Raw genomic sequence first — 21,455 nt, 5'->3', positions numbered from 1 at the left:
ATATATATATATATATATATATATATATACATATATATATGTGCTGGTGGTACATAAGAAGCACCAACCGATCATGGCCGTTGCCAGCCTCCTCTGGCCCCTGTGCCAGTGGCACGTAAAAAGCACCCACTACACTCACAGAGTGTTGGCATTAGGAAGGGCATCCAGCTGTAGAAACCCTGGCAGATCAGACTGGAGCCTGGTGCAGCCTCCTGGCTTCCCAGAATCCGGTCAAACCGTCCAACGCATGCTAGCATGGAAAACGGATGTTAAACGATGATGATGATGATGAAAATGATTGCTTTAATCTCAAAAGGGCAGCTTTAATTAAAAAAAATATTAATGTAGGTGCAGGCATGGCTGTGTGATTAAGAAATTTCCTTTCCAACTATCTGCTTTCAAGTTCAAACCCAATGTGTTGCACCTTGGGCAAACATTTTCTACTGTCTCACTTGGCTGACTAAAGCCTTGTGTGTGGATCTGGTAGATGGAAACTGATAAAAGCCTGTTGTATATGTATATGCACGAATGTATGTGTGTGGATGTATGGATGTTTGTGTGTCTGTGTCTTGACATTGCCCAGTAATTGTAAATGAGTATCACTGTCATACAAGCAGAGTCATTCACTTCCAATATTCTGCAAAAACATTTCTGTCTATGGGGAAATATTGCCTAGTTTGGAAACAAGTGAGTCGGCAACAGGAAGGGCATTAGACAATAGAAAATGTTCCTCAATAAATTCTGTCTAAACCATGCAGGCATTGAAAATGTGGGCATTAAAACAATGATGATGATAGAATTACTATTAAGTAGGCTGCTTCCTGCTTAATCTTATAGCAGATAATAGTTATATATTACTTGAATAAGAACACATTACTCACTTGCTCTCTAATCAATTCTTTGTATTGAATCACAATACTACTATGTTCATGTATACTAGCAGAGAGACCAGTTTTCCCTTTGCTGTCAGACACAGATACTGCTCTTAAAACTTCATCTGAAATAAAAGACAGTATCAGTAAAACAATGAAGATTTTTATAAATCTCACAAGACAGAATTAATCCTTAAGCTGTGTTTTATATATTTTCCCTACATTTACTTCTCAATAAAATTATAATTGCAGAAATAAAGATATATATATATATATACCAAATATATACATTTTATTTATTATTTTGCACATTACTTAATCATCGCTATATGTTTTATCTTATATTTAATCTTTCTATAATATGTAATCTTTCTAAATGGTATAATTTAATTTTTCATTATTGAATTGATAAAAGGTGGTTTTTTTCTAATTTATATATATATATATATATTATATTTTGTGAAATTTGATTTAATATTTCTAAATTGAATTTTTCCCTGTAAGTTTGGAATAATATTTCCTCATATTATTATTATTATTATTATTATTATTATTATTATATATAATCTAAACTAATCCATAGGTACCTGTATTTCATTTAATTGTTTAAATAAATTAATATGTTTAATTTAGAGTGTGTTGACCAAGGTGACCATTCCTGGTTTGGGAAAATCATTAATCTGGAAAGGCTTTGAAATGAAAACTTCTGGAAAATCAATGTTATCAACCATAAAAATAAATGGTACAAAGTATTGATGAAGACATGAAAACCTTTCTATGATGGATGATTATAATGGCAATAAATCCAGTCCTAATATATGATATACACTAGATCGTGGATTCATTATGCTTTGTAATACAGCTTAGATAAAATGTTTTCAAGAAAATGCTTTGAACATTTAAGGAGGTACTTCCATCTTAGGGATACATCAACAAATCTCCACAAAACAACCATGGACATGATAAATTTGTTTTTGTGAGAGATATAGTGGAATAATTTTTGAAGATGCTTGCAACCCACAAATGGAAGTTTCTGTTGGTTGAACAATAATTACTTATAAATACAATTTTGAATTTAAACAATATACTCCATACAAAAACCCACCACAAAAAAAGTATCACATCTTATGGTGTTTGCTTCTTTGTTTTTCCCAGTAGAGATTTGAAAAACCATTTACTTCATTACGTGAATCAGTATAAACCAAAACTTATGAATTTAATGGAACCTGTATATTGTTTAGGTATATTATCACAAACTTATTGTGATATGGTAAAGCTAAGATTAATGAAATATAATTATAAATGAGTTTGTCATTGTAAATCTAAAGAACTTACTTTCCAACGATTTGAATAGACGTGTGAACTCATAGTCAAAGATCACTTCATTTGGATGTTTGTAATTAAGGTGAGCTTTCTTTGCTGCTTTTGTGTAACTTTCATTCTTTGTCACCTGAGATAGTTTATCAATAAATGTTTCCATCCCAATACGGTTAGCAATGATTTTGCACAAAGAATCCCTGTAATAGAAAACACACACAAATTACTATATCAACTGACAATACTACCAGTAATAAAGCTTATGGTTACTCTTCTCTCTGTTTCTGTTTGCTAAGATCTTCTGAAGATGATATATTTTCGACATTGATACACTATGATGACAATGTAGTAGTGGTGATTAAACAAAATTTGAATATTTCTTTTCAAAGGTCATTAATCTAATACATGAAAGTAAGTTCATTATCACTTCTATATCTGAATTCTAAATAAAAAAAATTCTACTAATTTCCAATACATTTTATGAAGAGAAACCGAAAGTCGGTAAAGGTTAACAGAAAGTAAGAGGAAGGGATTTACAAACCACAGAAATATAAAGAAAGATACTTATAATTACTTATTAGACTTAAATATTTATAGTGCTTAATACATCCTTCACATGACAATGCTTGATTTCAGCAAGAACATCTACTGATAAATCTGTGTCTAAAATTATGATACTGAACTCTGTAATATATCGATGGTTGCTAACTGTGTATCATCATTTAACCATCAATGGACCAATGGTAGCATACTATTAGTTCCACTAGTATGCACTTTGCATACATTCTTAGTGTCCTGGGCGTTCTTAGTGTCTAGCATCTAGTGGTGAAGCTCCAGCTTGGGAATTTAGGAGAAGTTTTAGGGAGTATTCTAACCAAGTATTCTAGGTCCATTCTAAACAAGGGGGGTAGTCAAGGACCCTAGTTTTGGGTCAAATAGCAGATGATGGTCTAGTGTCTAAAACATACATGATCCGGAAGGGAGCTGGCCTCTAGACGTGTTGCATATGAACACAGGCACACAAGTGATACTGTCCAACCAGTATCACTTGAGAACTGATATTGGTGTTTAAGTCCCTGTAACTTAGCGGTTCGGCAAGAGAGATCGATAGAATAAGTACTAGGCTTACAAAGAATAAGTCATGGGGTCGATTTGTTTGACCAAAGGTGGTGCTCCAGCATGGCCACAGTCAAATGACTGAAACAAATAGAAGAATAAAGGAAGATATTTAAATATACATTAAGATACATACTTGTTAAAAGTTTCATTCTGGTCATCATTGAAAAGTACACTGATCCCCAAAAGAAAAGCACAGAGGCCTTGGACAAGTTGTTCTTGTTCTTCTCCTTCAGATGCTGAAATCTGAGCAATCAGCTGAGAAAGCAGTTAAGGTGAATTATAAAATACATTTATAATGAAGTGAATTTAGATGCCTTTTTTTGAAAGGTTTAACGCTATGGTTGTAGTCAGATTTGAACTTGGTCATGTGGTCAGCTGTCTAGTATCGTAATGTAACACAAACACATACAAGCATACAGACAAGCACATGCTGTGAGAATTGTTTTTTTTTTAGAACTCCAGTTAATAAAATACAAGATTATCACAATTTCAAGTCTCAATAAATATCTGGTACATTACACATAAAATGTGTAGTAGCGTATAATTCTTTGCCTCGTTAAATTAGGAGACAATATGTATCCTTATACATGTTACAACTGATGTTATATGCAAATTTTGTCTTCTTTGCAAAGTATGAGCACATCCAAGTAATTGGTCAAATTTCTTCAATCAAAAATTTTTTTATCTCAGCTTCTGGTAGTGATTCAGCTATAAGAACAAGGTCATCAGCATAGAGGAACTCCCAGGGGCAGCCTGTCTTAAATTCCTCTGTTGGAGGACTATGATGAACAAGAGGAGACTGAGGACCAATCCTTGGTGAAAACCTACTTGTACCCTGAATTCTTCACTGTACTCGCTGCCAACTCTTACCTTTCTGGTAGCATCCCTGTACATGGCTTGTACAAGGATGCTACCACTCGTCTATCCCTAATTTCTGCATTAACCACCAGATAAGGAATTGGGGGATCTTGCCAAAGGCTTTCTCCAAATCAACAAAAGCCAAATACAGAGGTTTATATTTGGCTAGGTATTGCAGTGGTGCTTCTCCCTGGCACAAAACAAAGCTGCATCTCATCTAGATTAACGCTCTCCCTAATTAGTTGGACTATGACTCTCTCCGTAAGTTTCATTACCTGATCCAACAACTTGATACCTCTGTAACTTCCCACACACACACACACACACACACATATTAAAACAAAGACTTTATGTATGCATGATACTCTCATTTAAAATAAAACATCTCCACACATACAATGCTTCGCAAGACAGCCTGGATCATAACCCTTCTGTACACTATACATTATATAACATAAACAATAGATATAAATATTATAGCATTTCTCATTTGAAAGTTTACTTTCAAAGCAAGATGTCTATGTATAATGCAGGCTGTTTGTATAAATAGGGAACATGTGAATTTAAAGTCTAAGTAACTTGGAAATATCAGGGTGTGTTCAATTAGTTGATGCAAGTTTCATAAAAGGATACGTAAGGCACATTAGCTGTATTGCAAAGAAAATGAGTAACAGCAATAGAACAGTCAGATAACCAGCCACACAATAACATTAAAAGTCCAATGCGTGTCTGCAGTTTTCCACCCTGAAAATACACAAATTTAACAATGATATTTTAACAATGTGGACAGTTTGATAATAATAATTATGCATTAAATATATATTCATTTACATTGCCAAGTTATTATCTGTAATGTTATGAAAAGTCTCAATCTTTCACTATGTCTTTCTGTTAATCATTTCCCAAATGTGAAATATCAGAAAGGAATCCTTTGGTGTTAGTAGTTTTGATTTTCGTTTCAGTTCATCACTTTTATCACACTTGTTACAATAGACACTGTTGTCACTAGTAGAGATATACTGTCACTACAGAGTCAGAAAGCTGTCATCACTGATACAGTACACTGTCATCGAAAACACTATCATTGTTTGAAATGGATATCATCATCATCATCATCGTTTAACGTCCGTTCTCCATGCTAGCATGGGTTGGATGGTTCGACCGGGGATCTGGGAAGCCAGAAGGCTGCACCAGGCTCCGGTCTTATCTGGCAATGTTTCTACAGCTGGATGCCCTTCCTAACGCCAACCACTCCGTGAGTGTAGTGGGTGCTTTTTACGTGCCACCTGCACTGGTGCCAGGCGAGGCTGGCATCGGCCATGGTCGGATTGGTGCATTTTACGTGCCACCTGCACGGAAGCCAGTCGAGGTGGCACTGGCTTCGGCCACGATTCGGATGGTGCTTTTTACGTGCCACCGACACGGAAGCCAGTCAAGGCGGCGCTGGCATCGGCCACGATTCAGATAGTGCTTTTTACGTATCTCCAGTCCAGGAGTCCTGGCATCTGCCGGGTGCCAGTCATAGGATTGGTTCAATTTCGATTCCTATTCCGATTTCGATTTCGATTTCACTTGCCCCAACAGGTCTTCGCAATAATATCTTTTATATCAAACATAAAAGATAAAATGCTTGTAAACCAATTTAGGATTCCTAATGCGCTATAAACATTGGCTACTTTTCTTACTTCATTCACTTGATTTTTGTTCCCAAAAACAAAATCTGGAAGCGAGAAGTCTAGTGACTAACTATATGTGTTCTTAGTTATTTCAAATCAATAGAGTCAATCATCATTAGCATCATCCACTTTTCTGTTTACATGGATCAGAAGGAATTTGTGAAGGCAGATTTTCTACAGCCAGATGCCTTTCCTGTTGCTGACCCACACCTGTCTCCAAGTAAGATAATAGTTCCCCATGACCAGACATGATTTCACAGAAGACTGGAAAGGAAGGACTCTGGTTACATGACAAATATATATATCCATATAAACGGCAAAATGGATGTCTGTGTGTGTGTGTCCTTTATACAAATCCACAATTTTTCAGTTAGAGGGCTCGCACTTTCTATGATCATTCAAAACCGTCCAAGGGTGGTCATGCACATCTTTACATTTCCCTAGTCACCCAACAAAGCCATTAAAAAAATCAATAGAAGTGACTTTATTGTGAATTTTCTATCCAAAACCCAATCAAAATGCCCGAAACTTCATACGCCAATTGAATGCCAGCTAGTTGTATGTGATTGGTCGGAGATTTGGACAGTACTTGCGTGTATGTGTGCATGCATGCAGCTGTATATGCATGCACTAGCAGTATGACCCGGCGTTGCTGGGTCATAGTGCTAGTATGTATATATATATATAATTTCATTCAGCTTCTCTCAATCAAATCCACTCGCAAGGCATTGGTCAGTCCAAGAGCCATAGTCTTATGAAGTGGGACTGAGCCTGAAACCATGTGGTTGAGAAATAAACTTCTTACAGCACAGCCATACCTGTGCCTACATAAATATTTCTCTGATTTATTTTTTCACTGAAAATAGATAGTTCTTGATTTCTCTCGGAATCATAAGTTCTTGTGGGTTGAAACACTGGTCTCAATCATGAAAAAATGTACAATAATTAGGATGTGCAATTGATAAAATACAATGCTTCCCTCCTCTTTGTCATTATTGTCATCCTCATCCTCCATTTCCTACACAGTAGTCTTTATTATGCAAGAGAAATTTTGCACTCAACACTGATCAATCTGTCATGGCTATTGATTCCTATTCGTAGCAAGGTCAGCAGCTTCATTAAATCTGCATCTGACAAGATCATTATTAACTTGTAAAAAGTATGTCTTTCACAGAGATCCTCCAAGAATGATAATGCTCTGTTATTTGCTTTTTGTGATTCAAGAGTGGCCAGTGGTATGTTTGTGGCCAGTGGTATGTTTGTGGCCAGTGGTATATTTGTGGCCAGTGGTATGTTTGTGGCCAGTGGTATGTTTGTGGCCAGTGGTATGTTTGTGGCCAGTAGTATGTTTGTGACCAGTTGTATATTTGTGGCCAGTGGTATGTTTGTGGCCAGTGGTATGTTTGTGGCCAGTAGTATGTTTGTGACCAGTGGTATGTTTGTGGCCAGTGGTATGTTTGTGGCCAGTGGTATGTTTGTGGCCAGTGATATGTTTGTGGCCAGTAGTATGTTTGTGACCAGTGGTATATTTGTGGCCAGTGGTATGTTTGTGGCCAGTGGTATGCTTGTGGCCAGTGGTATGTTTGTGGCCAGTGGTATGTTTGTGGCCAGTAGTATGTTTGTGACCAGTGGTATATTTGTAGCCAGTGGTATGTTTGTGGCCAGTGGTATGTTTGTGGCCAGTAGTATATTTGTGACCAGTGGTATATTTGTGGCCAGTGGTATGTTTGTGGCCAGTGGTATGTTTGTGGCCAGTGGTATGTTTGTGGCCAGTGGTATGTTTGTGGCCAGTAGTATGTTTGTGACCAGTGGTATGTTTGTGGCCAGTGGTATGTTTGTGGCCAGTGGTATGCTTGTGGCCAGTGGTATGTTTGTGGCCAGTGGTATGTTTGTGGCCAGTAGTATGTTTGTGACCAGTGGTATATTTGTAGCCAGTGGTATGTTTGTGGCCAGTGGTATGTTTGTGGCCAGTAGTATATTTGTGGCCAGTGGTATGTTTGTGGCCAGTGGTATGTTTATGGCCAGTAGTATGTTTGTGACCAGTGGTATGTTTGTAGCCAGTGGTATGTTTGTGGCCAGTGGTATGTTTGTGGCCAGTAGTATGTTTGTGACCAGTGGTAGTGGCCAGTGGTATGTTTGTGGCCAGTGGTATGTTTGTGGCCAGTAGTATGTTTGTGACCAGTGGTATTGGCCAGTGGTATGTTTGTGGCCAGTGGTATATTTGCCAGCATCAGACAACAGATTCCTTACAACTTTTAATTCAATGTCTGAGTCAAAGTTTATCATTCAAATAACAATTATGTTTCTTGAATAAAATTTAGATAGTTAACCAAATTACATTGCATGTTTATATAAATATCTTCAACACAATGTAGAAACAAGAGAAAAGTTTCCAAATTTTGTTCAACTTACTTGTGCCAACATGTTACAGCATTGTTGTAACAAAGATACTGGTGGATTACCAAGACTTGTAGCCAACTGTACTCTAAGTAATTGTTCTCGTTGTGTATTGTTCTCTAAAATGGCATGCAGGAGAGCAACTGAAGCAAACCAGTTTGATAATGAGTCGCCACTGAACAAGCCACCACACAGAAGTTGTCCAGCTGTGATGGTATTCACTGAAATAAACAGAAACTGAAAGTGATTAAGAATCCGGCCACAAACACATTGAATATCAATAGTTATACAGTTGTCATGTCAGTTGGGTAAAGGTATTAGTTGCAATATTCTGTAGTAATTACATACCATTATACAGAAATGATATAGTTTACTGGGCCCATCAACCAATTTAGAATATAGTACAAACTATTTACAAAATGTTGATCTAATATGAAATAAGCTTCCTCTCCGTTTTAACGTACTCAAACACACCATAAATTACTTTTCTTCCATACACTGTCTTTTTATAGTTTAACAATAAAGAATAAACACAAGAGCAAACACTCATGTTACTTTCATCTGTCAAACTACTTTTATCTGACAAACAAAAAGCACCATCCGATCATGGCCGTTGCCAGCCTCGCCTGGCCTCCGTGCTGGTGGCACGTAAAAATCACCATACAATCGTGGCCGTTTGCCAGCCTCGTCTGGCACCTGTGCAGGTAGCACGTAAAAAGCACCCACTACACTCATGGAGTGGTTGGCGTTAGGAAGGGCATCCAGCTGTAGAAACATTGCCAGATCAGATTGGAGCCTGGTACAGCCTTCTGGCTTCCCAGACCCCAGTTGTACCATCCAACCCATGCCAGCATGGAAGGCGGACGCTAAACGATGATAATGATGATGAAACTAAAAGGGTAGGTTGTAGAGCTATATTTGAATTAGAACACAGTGTTATTTTATACAACATACATTCTCACTTTAATAAAAGGGATTTCTAGAAACAATATACTGTTCCAAACTGCAGAGATATGGTATAGTTAAAAAGGAAGATACACTGTAACTATCATTTAGTTGTTTGAATAATATAACACTGTGAAGCAGTCATATAATGTAACATCTTTTAGTAGACATAAAATAATTGTTATATAACAGATATTGATCTGTTATAACATGGCAATGAAGATAACTATCAAGACTTGTAGACAGTCTCTGTATTGTTTACATATTGAAGGATTTAATAGCAAATTACATGATAAAAGTAAAGGTTGAACAAAATATAACTAAAAATCTGAAATATAGTGGTGCAATTGGGGTACAGTGTTTGAATTGTAGGATGGAGGTATTAGTGTGGGATGATAACATAATACACTAATAATACACTAAAGTTTTAGTGAAAGGGGAAAACAACAAGAATAAATAAAAGGCTATAAAATTGGGAGAATGGAAGTCTTTCTTTACAAAACATAAAGAAATAAAAAGGATAAAGTAGGAAATAAAATTATAAAACAAGTGGTCAGTAAACATGACTGAGAGATGCGGATGTTGGTGCCAAAAGGTCATCGGGTGGAAACATGGAGACAAAATTCAACATATGAATGTAAAATACCGTGATTGCTTCTCTCACCATCAGCAGTTGTGGGTAGAAGTGTTTGCACAATCTGAGATTGGCCAACTTCATTCTTGAATAAGAAAGACTGGAAGCAGTAGAGAACAGCACATCGTAGGACAAAAGGTTGTTTTTCATTCACCATAGACATCAACAGAACCACAATGGCAGGTCTATAATAGTATAGAAAATAAAAACATTTATACATCTAAAATATCTAATTTAGATATCTAAAATATAATAATAAACTTGGTAAGTTTCAATAAGTATTCATTTACAAATTACCACAGAATTCAATATGACAGACAAAACAAAGTTAAAGAGTAGAATTTTCCAATACTGGACTGAAACAGTAAAAATTACATAGATCAATGGCAATTGAAAACACAGTGGTCAGATATAAAATCAAATGTTCAAAGAAAGCAATGAAAGTTACCTAGGTGGTTTTGATGGTGCCATCACAGATGCAAAAAACTCTTGGTTGGCTAAGTTTCCTCGAATTATTTCAGACACAGTATTGATGGTCTGGAAAAAATAAATGTTATTTTAGTATCATAACAAATAAAAATTTTTATAGTGTATCTAATTTACAAACTCATGAATATATTTAAATATTTACTTTACAACATTTGAAATAGTCTAAAATTGTAACATGACTATAAAGAAATAAAATGGGTGCTAATATGAATATATAAACAGTTGCACACAACTGTAATTAAAAGAGAAAATTCTAATTACTGCTTTGGAATTTAGTTTCTCAAATAGTCACAGAATCAAACATATTTAATTAAACACAGTGGAAATGTTACAATTGGTAAAATAATTAACCACACTTTCAGTGAATAAATAAAGTAATGAAGGTATTAAGGATATTTTAGACCATACCGCTGTTAGGACATCTGCCGGAACACCACTGGCCATTAGTATAGTACATAACTGCTTCAACAAATCTGAAATCACAGAAACAAATATGTAAAATAAGAAAAACAGAATCTACAACAAGAAATTATATAGATGCTTGTGTGCATTTGTGTATTCATGTATGTACATATGTATATACACAAACATATGTAGGTATGTATGTATGTATGCATACAGAACTATTATGTCAATTCCAAAGATTTCAATAAAGTTCTCATATATCCTTATAACAGTCATAAAATAGCAGGAGCATTTCTACCCATACATCCACATATGCTAACATTGAATTTTAATATAGTTCCTATATTTTAAATTAGGATCCACAATGATATTCAATATCCCACCCATCCAAGCATATCTAATGTCTATGCAACCTTATAAATACAGTAAATCTCTCTTTCTACCTAATAGTTGTAAACAACCTAAGTCAAACCTCAGAGTAGACTGTCTATTTTTGATATAATATATGCATAAGACACTACAAATGCGAGGCCTCTCAATCTCTGATAATTTCTCAGTCACCTACTATATATAATAGTAGCAAAACTGCACCTAAAAGACTAGACTTCTTTACAGGGTCAGGAAATATTTTAGCCTTGATTCAGTTGTTGACCATTGCACTGATCAATTAATAATCACAATGGAGAACAACTCACATATCTACAATGGTGTTGCCACTACACATACACACGTCCAATATCATATCCAAATGAAAGCCATTCAGCTAATTGGCAAAGAGTCATTAAATGAACTCACAACAACCATTAGCTCACAGACGTGCTGTTTCTCCTCTCAATCTCAACTAGAACTATCTCAGCAACAATAGCTCATCTCAACAAGCAAGCTACATATCTCTCTACACAGGCCTTTCTGACACACTCTTCTCCCTTCTTGTTGTCATCATCTTTGTATCACCCTACTAAATAGTTACTTCCATGACCAGATCAGAGCCATTACTGAAAATGAGGTTGGTTTTCTTGAATGGTCCGTTACTTTGATGTTGTTTTTTTCCCTGATTGGTGTTATTTTTCTTTGTACTTTGTTTTGCTCTTGATTGCTTCATACAACCTGTATAACTTTATTTTTAGCAAGACTAGATCTCAGGAACTAGATGAACAAGTGGAAGAATCTAACAGAAAAACTGGTTGTTCTGCTGGCAGTTTAGTCGTTTCAGTAGTAGTAGTAGTAGTGGTGGTGGTGGTAGTGGTAGTAGTAGTAATTATGCTTTCTAATTAAAGCACAAGGCCAGCAACTTTGAGGGGAGGGGACTAGTCATTTACATCAACCCCAATGATCGGTATGTTATTTTATTTTATTGACTCTGTAGGTATGAAAGTTGACCTTGGCAGGTTTAGAACTCAGAATGCAAAGAACTAGATCAAATACTTGTGTGTATGTGTGCGCATGTAATTTTGCCTGTAGCGTTCCCTTCTCTTTACTCTCACCTCTACCATATTCCCTCCTGTAAACACCCTTTTTCTCTCTCTCTCTCTCTCTGTCTTTGCTCCTTACTGAACCTAAACATTTCATTGCTTAACATAACAGCATTCTCTCCCTCTTCTTACAATTTCTGTATTCCTTTCTGCAGAACTCTTCCTTATCAGCACCTGTCAGTCTTTCTTTTTTTGCCTCTCACTTTCACTAACCATTGCCAGAATAACACACATATACTAGCATTTTAATATCATACACAATAATAATAATAATCCTTTCTGCTAAAGGCACAAGGCCTAAAATTTTGGGAGGAGGCTAGTTGATTACATCAACCCCAGTGTTTCACAGGTATCTAATTTATTAAGGACGAAAGGCAAAGTTGAACACAACAGAATTTGAGTTCAGAATGTAGTGACAGGTGAAATACCACTAAGCATTTCGCCAGTATGCTAACGATTCTGCCAGCTCACCACCTTACACAATAATAATAATAATAATAATAATAAAAAAAAAAAAAATGATTTCTTATTTTGATGTAAGGCTAGCAATTTCGAAGGAGTGGGTAAGTCTATTACACTGACCCCAGTGTTCAACTAGTACTTCTTTTATTGACCCTGAAAGGATGAAAGATAAAGCTGACCTTGGTGGAATTTGAACTCAGGATGTAAAGACAGATGAAACACTGCTAAGCATTTTGCCCAGCTTACTAACGATAAAAGAAAATAACAATAATAAGTTAACTTACTGCAGGAGTTCATAACTTTCTGACAAGCTGCTGTTTGATTGAGTGGGTTGTTAGGAGAGACGAGGGTTCGGACTAGCTATAGAACAGGAAAGAATGGACATATTAGCATGCACAAGTACCATTATTATAAAGACACCAGTGAATTGACAAAATAGATTCAAAACAGTTTAGCGAGTTGGGAGAGAGAGTGCATTTTGATCAAAGCAAACTGCTGTTTGAGCAAAAGGAATAATATATATTAGATAAGGTGACAGAGACAAATTGAGATGACCTTGGTTAATATATGCTTTGACCAAGTAATGCTGAGCTGATATTCCCAGTCTCAAGGTGAGAATAACATTTCATATATATATATATATATATATATATATATATATATATATATATATATAAATAAATAAACTATGCCAAGTCAGACTGGAGTTTGGTGCAGCTCCCCAGCTGGCCAGCTCTGGTCAAACTGTCCAACCCATGCCAGCATAGACAATAATGATGGTGGTGATGATGATGATACACATACATATCTCCTCATATATAACAATAACATTCTACTTTTGACCTGTTATGCCAGTCTTTGAATTTTAAATGAGTGTATATACATATATACAAACATATAGGTCTTATCTAAATATGCATACACATATATAGCTTCTATGTTGAAGGACTGAGACAACACTTTTGTGATTGTGATATACATAAGACAACTCTAAATGGCTGACTTGAGGTAGGCTTTATATTTGCTTTCAGAGCTCATTGAATGCAATCTTGTGATTTCCTCATTTATATTTTTACCTGTCGGATCTGGAAGAAGAGGAAATAATCATGGCCTTTGCTGGCTTTGATATATTGGTGAGATTAATACCTTTAATGCTTCTCTTGACACTTTGTAAATCAACACCAGCATGAGAAAAGAAGGAATTCTGGAAGGATAGTATTCTCAGGAGGAAAGACTGGGTGTAGTGTTTAATACAGACCCTGAGTTGGGGTGGAAACAAGAGTAATGAGTGGCATGGAAATGCTTGAGTGGAGGTGTCATGAGCTTAATTAGCTCTGAGAAGCAGAGGTCATTATAGCAGTGATAGAAATAGCTGAGAAAGAGATTATAGTGGATTATACTGATGATGCAGTTCTTACAATTTATATCCTTGGACATTCTCTAAATAATATCAATCCACTCAACATCATCAGAGGCAATGAAACTGGAGAGTGGTGCCAAAATCAGTCACTTCAAGTCAAAAGCTGACAATGGGGACACTCTACAGCATAAGCTCTGTGTGTGTGTGTGTATGTCTGTGCGTATATATATATATATACTAGCAGTATCGCCCGGCGTTGCTCAGGTTTGTAAGGGAAATAACTATAAAGCATTTTTAGAGAGTTATAGCCAAAAAATAGCCAAAAATGGAAAAAAAATGATGGTAATTTTTTTTTGAGAGTAATAAAAGGTTGAGTTGCGTCCCCTAGACAGTCTGTGGTTTGTTTTTTTTTATTCTCGACCCCATGTCGAATTTATCGATTTTTTCAGAACTGGGGGAACTTTTCAAAATTTTCGCTGCGTTAGTTTTGAATTATGACATTGGGCTATGTGTGTGTCAAGTTTCATCAGAATCGGTTGAAAGCCGTGGTCAGGGTGAGGGTACGAGAAAACAGACACACAGAAACACGCACAGACAAACTGCCGTTTATATAGAGAGAGATATATATATATATATATATATATATATGTATATATGTTGTGGTTTAATCCTTGGTTAGCTCTGATCCAACAGAAAGAAGAAGAAAGAAGACATGCACCCAACACCAGAGCTGAAGACACCTCCGAAAGGGGGGGCCCACCACGTCAAAACGGTAGAGGAGTAGGGGCCGAAACCGGACGTGATTCCTCCTGATGATGTCTTGACTTAACTGGATCCTATAAAGGAGCTGTTGGGGTAGCAGACCACGAAACACGGTTGTAATTCCTCCCTATATATATATATATATGTATATATGTTGTGGTTTAATCCTTGGTTAGCTCTGATCCAACAAATCTATGATCAACAGCATTTCACATGTGGCTCTCTGATCTTTTTTCAGGCATAATATATCTGGGACTAGGTTATTAAATGTTGTCTTTCTCTTTTAATATGGCATGGTATAGTGAGGGAGATTTGGATGCTATTTCTAGCAAGTCAAATGACCATGTAGTAAACAATGTTCTTTACTTATCATAGACTATTTTACTGTATGATACGTAGGTAAAGGATAGTCATTAATGGAGGAGACTGAAGAAGATGTATGATGAAGTTGTGAAGTTATACTGAGATGATTGTTGGTATACTGTATAGCAGACATTGCCAACCCACTGCAGTATGGCAAAACAGATGCTGGTAATGACATGTGAAAAGAAAAATAAATGTTAAAAAATAAAAGTACAATTTAATTTATTATTTACAACAATCATGTGTATTTACTGTTTCCAAATTCAGGTAAAAAAAAAAAACTCAGTCAACAAAAACACAGAGGAACAACAGTAATTCTCTATCAATACTATGCTGTTAGCACTGTAGCCGTTAGCTATATGCTCTATCACCTTAAATGAGGCTTTAAAGCTAAGTCCATTTATAAGAGTTAACTCCAAACACTAGCCTTTATTTGTTTGCTGTGGAAATGTTGGTTGTAGAAACTGTAACAAATGAAGTTAGATTTTATTAGTATTTTGTTGCATCATGGGAAGTTCATTATGCCAATAAACACATGCATAGGTTCTATTTCACTTCTTTAATTTAACCAATTAGCCATTTAACCAATTAACTAATTGATTGTTAAATTAATTGCTCAGGCAATTAATCAATCCTCTAGGTTTGTCAACGTCCTTTTGTTGCTATTCATGACCTTATCAATGACATGCCCTCTCTACTCCTGGTCTGCATGTCTCCTTGATGGTGATGAATGATGATGAAAGCACTCTGACAGACTTAGCTGACTGAGTGATCAAACGATTAATCAAACAATCAATTAGTTAAATGCTTAGCCAATTGATAAATAAAAAAAATAATGAAGTTAAAGAGAACCAGTGTATGTGTTTATTATTGGCATAATGACTCAAGATGCAGCAAAATATGTTTGTATACATGAGTTTACATCAAGAATCTTACAAACCATTTACAAAAATGAAATATCATTATTAGCATTTTTAATTATATGGCACATTTCTTTAAATAAGAGAGAAAGAGAGAGAGAGAAAGAGAGGTGGGTGTAACAAAATTTCTCTCATTCAAGACTGACACAACAGAAACATAAGCAATTAAATTATATACTGAATCTTATTGAACATGAAAATTTGAACAATAAAAAATCTATCAGGTGTGTATATGTATGTATGTATGTATACACACACACACACACACAAAGTATGGGGGTTAAGTTTACAGGTGACCTGAACAATTAGGTATGCTAGGTAAGTGTTGTAACATATTACTAGGGCTCCAAGGTTATAGCTGAGATGGTAGTTATGGAGCCATTGCAGATTTCCAATGCAGCAGATATATAATTGTTAAAGGGGACAACAAACGTAAGGCAAGGTAAACATCTCAAGTCATACACATTATTATTATTGGAAAAATTTTTTTTAACCAATAATAATGTATGGCTCGAGATGTTTGCCTTGCCTTAACGTTTGTTGTCCTATTTAACAAATGCATATATATATATATGCACCGCCTCGACTGGCTTCCGTGCCGGTGGCACATAAAATACACCAATCTGACCGTGGCCGTTGCCAGCCCCGCCTGGCACCTGTGCAGGTGGCACGTAAAAAGCACCCACTACACTCACGGAGTGGTTGGCGTTAGGAAGGGCATCCAGCTGTAGAAACATTGCCAAATTAGACTGGAGCCTGGTGCAGCCTTCTGGCTTCCCAGAACCCCGGTCGAACCGTCCAACCCATGCTAGCATGGAGAACGGACGTTAAACGACGATGATGATGATGATGATGATATATATATATATATATATATATATAGAGAGAGAGAGAGAGAGAGAGAGAGAGAGAGAGAAGGAGAGAGAGAGAGAGAGATAATCAAAAAGATTTAAGACCAAGTGGAGATAATGAAAACAAAAGATAATAAAATTATGTTTGGAAACAAGTAACAAAACACAACAGACAATGTTCAGATGATAGTAGAGAAGAGACAAAAATTAGAAAACTGAGATAAATTCACTCTAAAATACATCAACAAAGATTCTATTGAAACTTACACTATAATACTGGCGTCACTTTAGATAATACAATGAATCTGTTGTCATACATGTTCAGAGTATAATAAGACCTGTTACTGAAGAACCCCACATCAGTCCTGACTGAGCTGACTTATCATCACAGATGTTTCAACCAGTACCACCCCATTTTTGAATACCTCCAGAAAAACACTACCTAATACATTCTTCTTTGTTAAAGATGAAAGAGAATTTAGCTACAATTTTTAACAGATCAAGTGATTATAAAATGTTCCCTCATTAGTTTCACAATTAAGACATTGTGATACAGGAGACTGAAAAGATGACTTTTCCTGAATTCTCCCGCACCATTTCCAACACTTCTGTTGCCTTTCTCGATATTTCACTCTCATCACCTCCATACTACAAACACACTGACGCAGACTCATACCTCAACTTCTCCTCCTCCCACCCTACCCACACCAAACTCTCCATCCCCTACTTCCAATTCCTCCATCTGTGCAGGCTCTGCAGTGACAACCATGACTTTGAAACTCAGTCTCAACTCATGGCTCACCACTTTATCCTTCACAGATATCTCCTTACCACTATCCACACAGCCCTTGCCAGAACACATTCTGTGGACCGTGCTTCTGCTCTCTCTCCCTGCACCCGCCCCACTGTTACCCATCTCCCGTTTCCCCTCACCTATCACCCCTCCAGCCTGCCTCTCCAACGCACAATTCTCTGAGCCTTCCAGTGACTTCAGTTCGACCCCTCCACTTCACATATCTTCCCCAACTTACACCCCCTCCTTCAAACAAGCCCACAACCTATGCGATCTCCTGGTCCACAGTTTTCTTCCCTAACCCCACCCCCAACCTGGTTTGTTTCCCTGCTCCCACCCACGCTGTCACACTTGCCCCTACCTCTTCAGCACCACCATCCTCACAGGCAACTATCATCATCCCTATCATATCATCAACTCCTTTACATTCACTTCTAGCAATGTCATTCACTGCATCTCCTGCTCTTTCTGTCCTTCTCTGTACATCCCCTAAAGCTTTTTTTTTATTTTCCCTCTGTTTATTTTCTCATGTTCCTATCTGTTGAAGAGCATAGGCTTGAAACGTAAAAGACTTTCTCACCTTCCTGAGCATTAAACTAATACACCCGTTTGCTGTTTATACACCTGTCTTCATCTTTTGTTTTTCTATAATTCCAACTATATATACACACATAGACACATGCATACTAAAGTGGGCCCTAACATACTTGATATAGTACACCAAGAAACTTTAATTAACTTAAATCACAGTTTTATTGATGACAACAATAATTATCCACAAAACCAATTCAAATATAAAAAAAAAGAGATAAACTTTAATCATTTAAACATAATTAGAGATCTAATAAAACTGAAATATGTCCAGATTATTTCAAATATTTTAATCAGGAAAGAAGGCCTCCAAAACAGGTCAGAAGGAGAGAGAAAAATATCCTCAAACCAGAAACCTTGTCCAAATGCGTGCAACAGAACATACTCTGTTATAAAAAACCTAAGATATCTCAGGCAGTGATGTTAAACAGGGTGATGTGTTAAGCCTAGTATCTAAGTAGGCCATGGAGGGATTTGAACTTAGAATCCAAAAAAAACTGGAACAAATACCACAAAGCATCCAGTGGACCATCCTTACAGTTCCAGTCTACTGCCTGCGATTAGTACATTTTTATCAACACTGAAAGAATGTAGGGCAAAATTGACCTCTGTCACCATACTGCAAGATCAGATTAATTTCTGTGTTCCATATTTAATATTAACAAGAGGTGCATTGGACAAAATGCAAAGTAGCATTGCTTCTGGCTCTTTATGTTCTGAGTTTAAGGTGGTGAGCATGTCAAATAAAATGTTTAGCAACATTTGCTCTAGCTCTTTACATTTTGAGTTTAAATTCTGCCGAGGTCAATTCTGCATATCTGGGTCAACAAAATTAATATCAATCAAATACTGAGGCCCATGTAATCAACTTTCCCATCAAAATTGTTGGCATGGAGCCAAAATTAGAAAGAATATGAAACATTAACTGATTAAGAGTTTGAAGTTGTCTCCCCTGTTTTTGTTTTTTTTAATCAAATTAGTCATCAAGATGATAATTAATATTTCTCATCACTAAGGGTCTAATTTTAATGAAATATTTTAATGAGTTTACTATATCAAATACATTAGAACCCAATTTACTATTAACTATTCATGTGAGAGGTACCCTGTGTAATTTTCCTTGCATGTGTATTACTGATCCAGGTTGCATCTTTTTATGTCAAAGAGGTTGGATCATTGGCTACAAAACTAGCACCACCATTAAGCTTAACTGCAGAGAAGGGTAGCTAGAAACTCAGCAGGACTAATAACAAGACCTGTCGAAAGGACAGATGAACCTTTTGTGGGTTTAATGATTATCTAGCAATATCACGAATATATATCACCATCATCAGCAATATCCGTTTTCCATGCTGGCATGGGTTGGATGGCTTGACAGGAGCTGGTAAGGCCAAGGGATGCACCAAGTTCCATAGTCTATTTTGGCATGGTTTCTACAGCTGGATTCCCTTCCAAATGCCAACCACTTTACAGAGTGTATTGGGTATTTTTTACGTGGCACCAGCCTTGTCCTTTTTTCCATGCTGGCATGGGCTAAATGGTTTGACAAGAACAGACAAGCCAGAGAGCTTACCCAGGTTCTATGATATTGCATGATTGTCCTTCATTGGGATTCTAATTATAGCTGAAGCAATACTCATTTTAAGGTTTCTAGTTTAAGGAGTATTTGTTGCATAGAATCACACATGCAAATAGCTCAATTCTAGTTTTGCATGAAAAAACATGTAAGTCTTCTAATAATTGGCATAACTATAACAAATGATTACAAGATCATGAAAAAGCAACCAGAAAAAATTTAGAAATTACACGTCATAACTTTAGAACTAAGAAATGTTTTTCACCATTCTATTTGTAATTGCTACAACTTGATTGACACAACTGCAGTGAAGTCATTGACAGTTACCTCTATCCACACAAATACACATGTAATATATCTGGACACTATCAGATTAAATGGTACAGCCCAAGTGTTGAAACCATAATGATAGCTGTTAGGCAGCTGATGATGGGAATATATATTTGTTTTACTTGTCTGTGAATCTTTTATATCTTGAGATCTGTTGTTGTATATTGTCTTTCATTCTTGTAGGAATAAGCCTGTTAAAGACTTTTTTGGTTTATGGTACTTTTGTTGTTTGTATTATAAAATACGTTGATTTTGCATAACTAACCTTCATTGGGATTCTAATTATGGCTAGGGCAATACTTATTTTAGGGTTTCTAGTTTAAGGAGGTTTTGTTGCACACACAACACACACACACACACACACACAACCACTTATACCTAAACAAAGGCACTGAAAATGTCCAGACAATTGGAGTACAATCTTTATGTATTTTAAGATTATTTCTATTTTTCTAATCTTCATAATTTACAGATGTCTACCAAAAAAATACTGCATTCCTTGTATTATGAGGAAATTTTGATTTTGAAATATTACTCTGGCACTGATATTTGTCACAATTGTGATAGTTATTTCAGTTCCAGGAACCAAGATTGAGTGGTAAACATTGTAATAACAGTATTTTAATTATGTATATATAGAATAAAAAAATACTGGTGCTTAACAAGAAGGTAATAAATTAGAGAGCAAAAGGCAAGTGAAGCACAAATGATTAAGGTGAGACAGAGAGAAAGAGAAGAGGGCAGACATAGAATGAATACAAAGAGAATAAAGTGTAAAACAACTGTCAAAGTAGCAAAAAAATAAAGGGAGTGAAGAAGTTGATATTACAAGACTTAAGAAAGGCAAACCACACATGTGATCTTCCATTGATAGAATACAAAATGAATAATGAATACATACATCACTGGAAGTCTGCTTAAATATAGTGTGATGCAAAATTTATTAACTTATTCCTGATGTCTATGTTACCATTTTTCTATATCTATGGAACATTTGTCCACAGCAGAGATTAATCTTCAAGAATAATAAAAGCCATGGGTTAAAAAAAAAAAAAATCATGATGCATGAGATATTAAGTTCCTAAGTAAAAATAGACAACACTAACATGGACAGTAAAAATAGGCAACTTAATCTGGATTTAGTTCAGCAGAATAAAAGTAGTTAATGACAAAACTTAAAATTAAAAAATATATTTATTTTTATTGCTGCAGTAATTGTTTTAAAAATCCATTCGCCGTTTGTTTGTTTTTTTGTTATAAAAC

General features: G+C 36.0%; 1 protein-coding gene across 4 annotated transcripts in view; it reads right to left on the bottom strand.

Moving 5' to 3' along the window:
* Positions 1 to 21,455, bottom strand: part of LOC115211058 (general vesicular transport factor p115) — a 70,492-nt gene that overhangs the window by 17,530 nt on the left and 31,507 nt on the right. For 3 of the 4 annotated variants that reach the window (XM_036501752.1, XM_029779939.2, XM_029779941.2), the window contains exons 9-17: positions 12,931 to 13,006; positions 10,716 to 10,780; positions 10,267 to 10,355; positions 9,831 to 10,003; positions 8,255 to 8,460; positions 4,800 to 4,910; positions 3,442 to 3,563; positions 2,208 to 2,389; positions 882 to 997 (exon numbers count right to left, since the gene is read on the bottom strand). In XM_036501752.1, the coding sequence (XP_036357645.1) occupies positions 882 to 997; positions 2,208 to 2,389; positions 3,442 to 3,563; positions 4,800 to 4,910; positions 8,255 to 8,460; positions 9,831 to 10,003; positions 10,267 to 10,355; positions 10,716 to 10,780; positions 12,931 to 13,006 (1,140 nt within the window). The remainder of the gene's footprint in view (positions 1 to 881; positions 998 to 2,207; positions 2,390 to 3,441; positions 3,564 to 4,799; positions 4,911 to 8,254; positions 8,461 to 9,830; positions 10,004 to 10,266; positions 10,356 to 10,715; positions 10,781 to 12,930; positions 13,007 to 21,455) is intronic. The other variant, XM_036501753.1, reaches the window with a different exon arrangement.

The sequence above is a fragment of the Octopus sinensis genome, linkage group LG4 (genome assembly GCF_006345805.1).
Source record: "Octopus sinensis linkage group LG4, ASM634580v1, whole genome shotgun sequence".
NCBI classification, from domain to species: Eukaryota; Metazoa; Mollusca; class Cephalopoda; order Octopoda; family Octopodidae; genus Octopus; species Octopus sinensis.
This window is presented reverse-complemented; position numbering and strand designations above follow the sequence as displayed.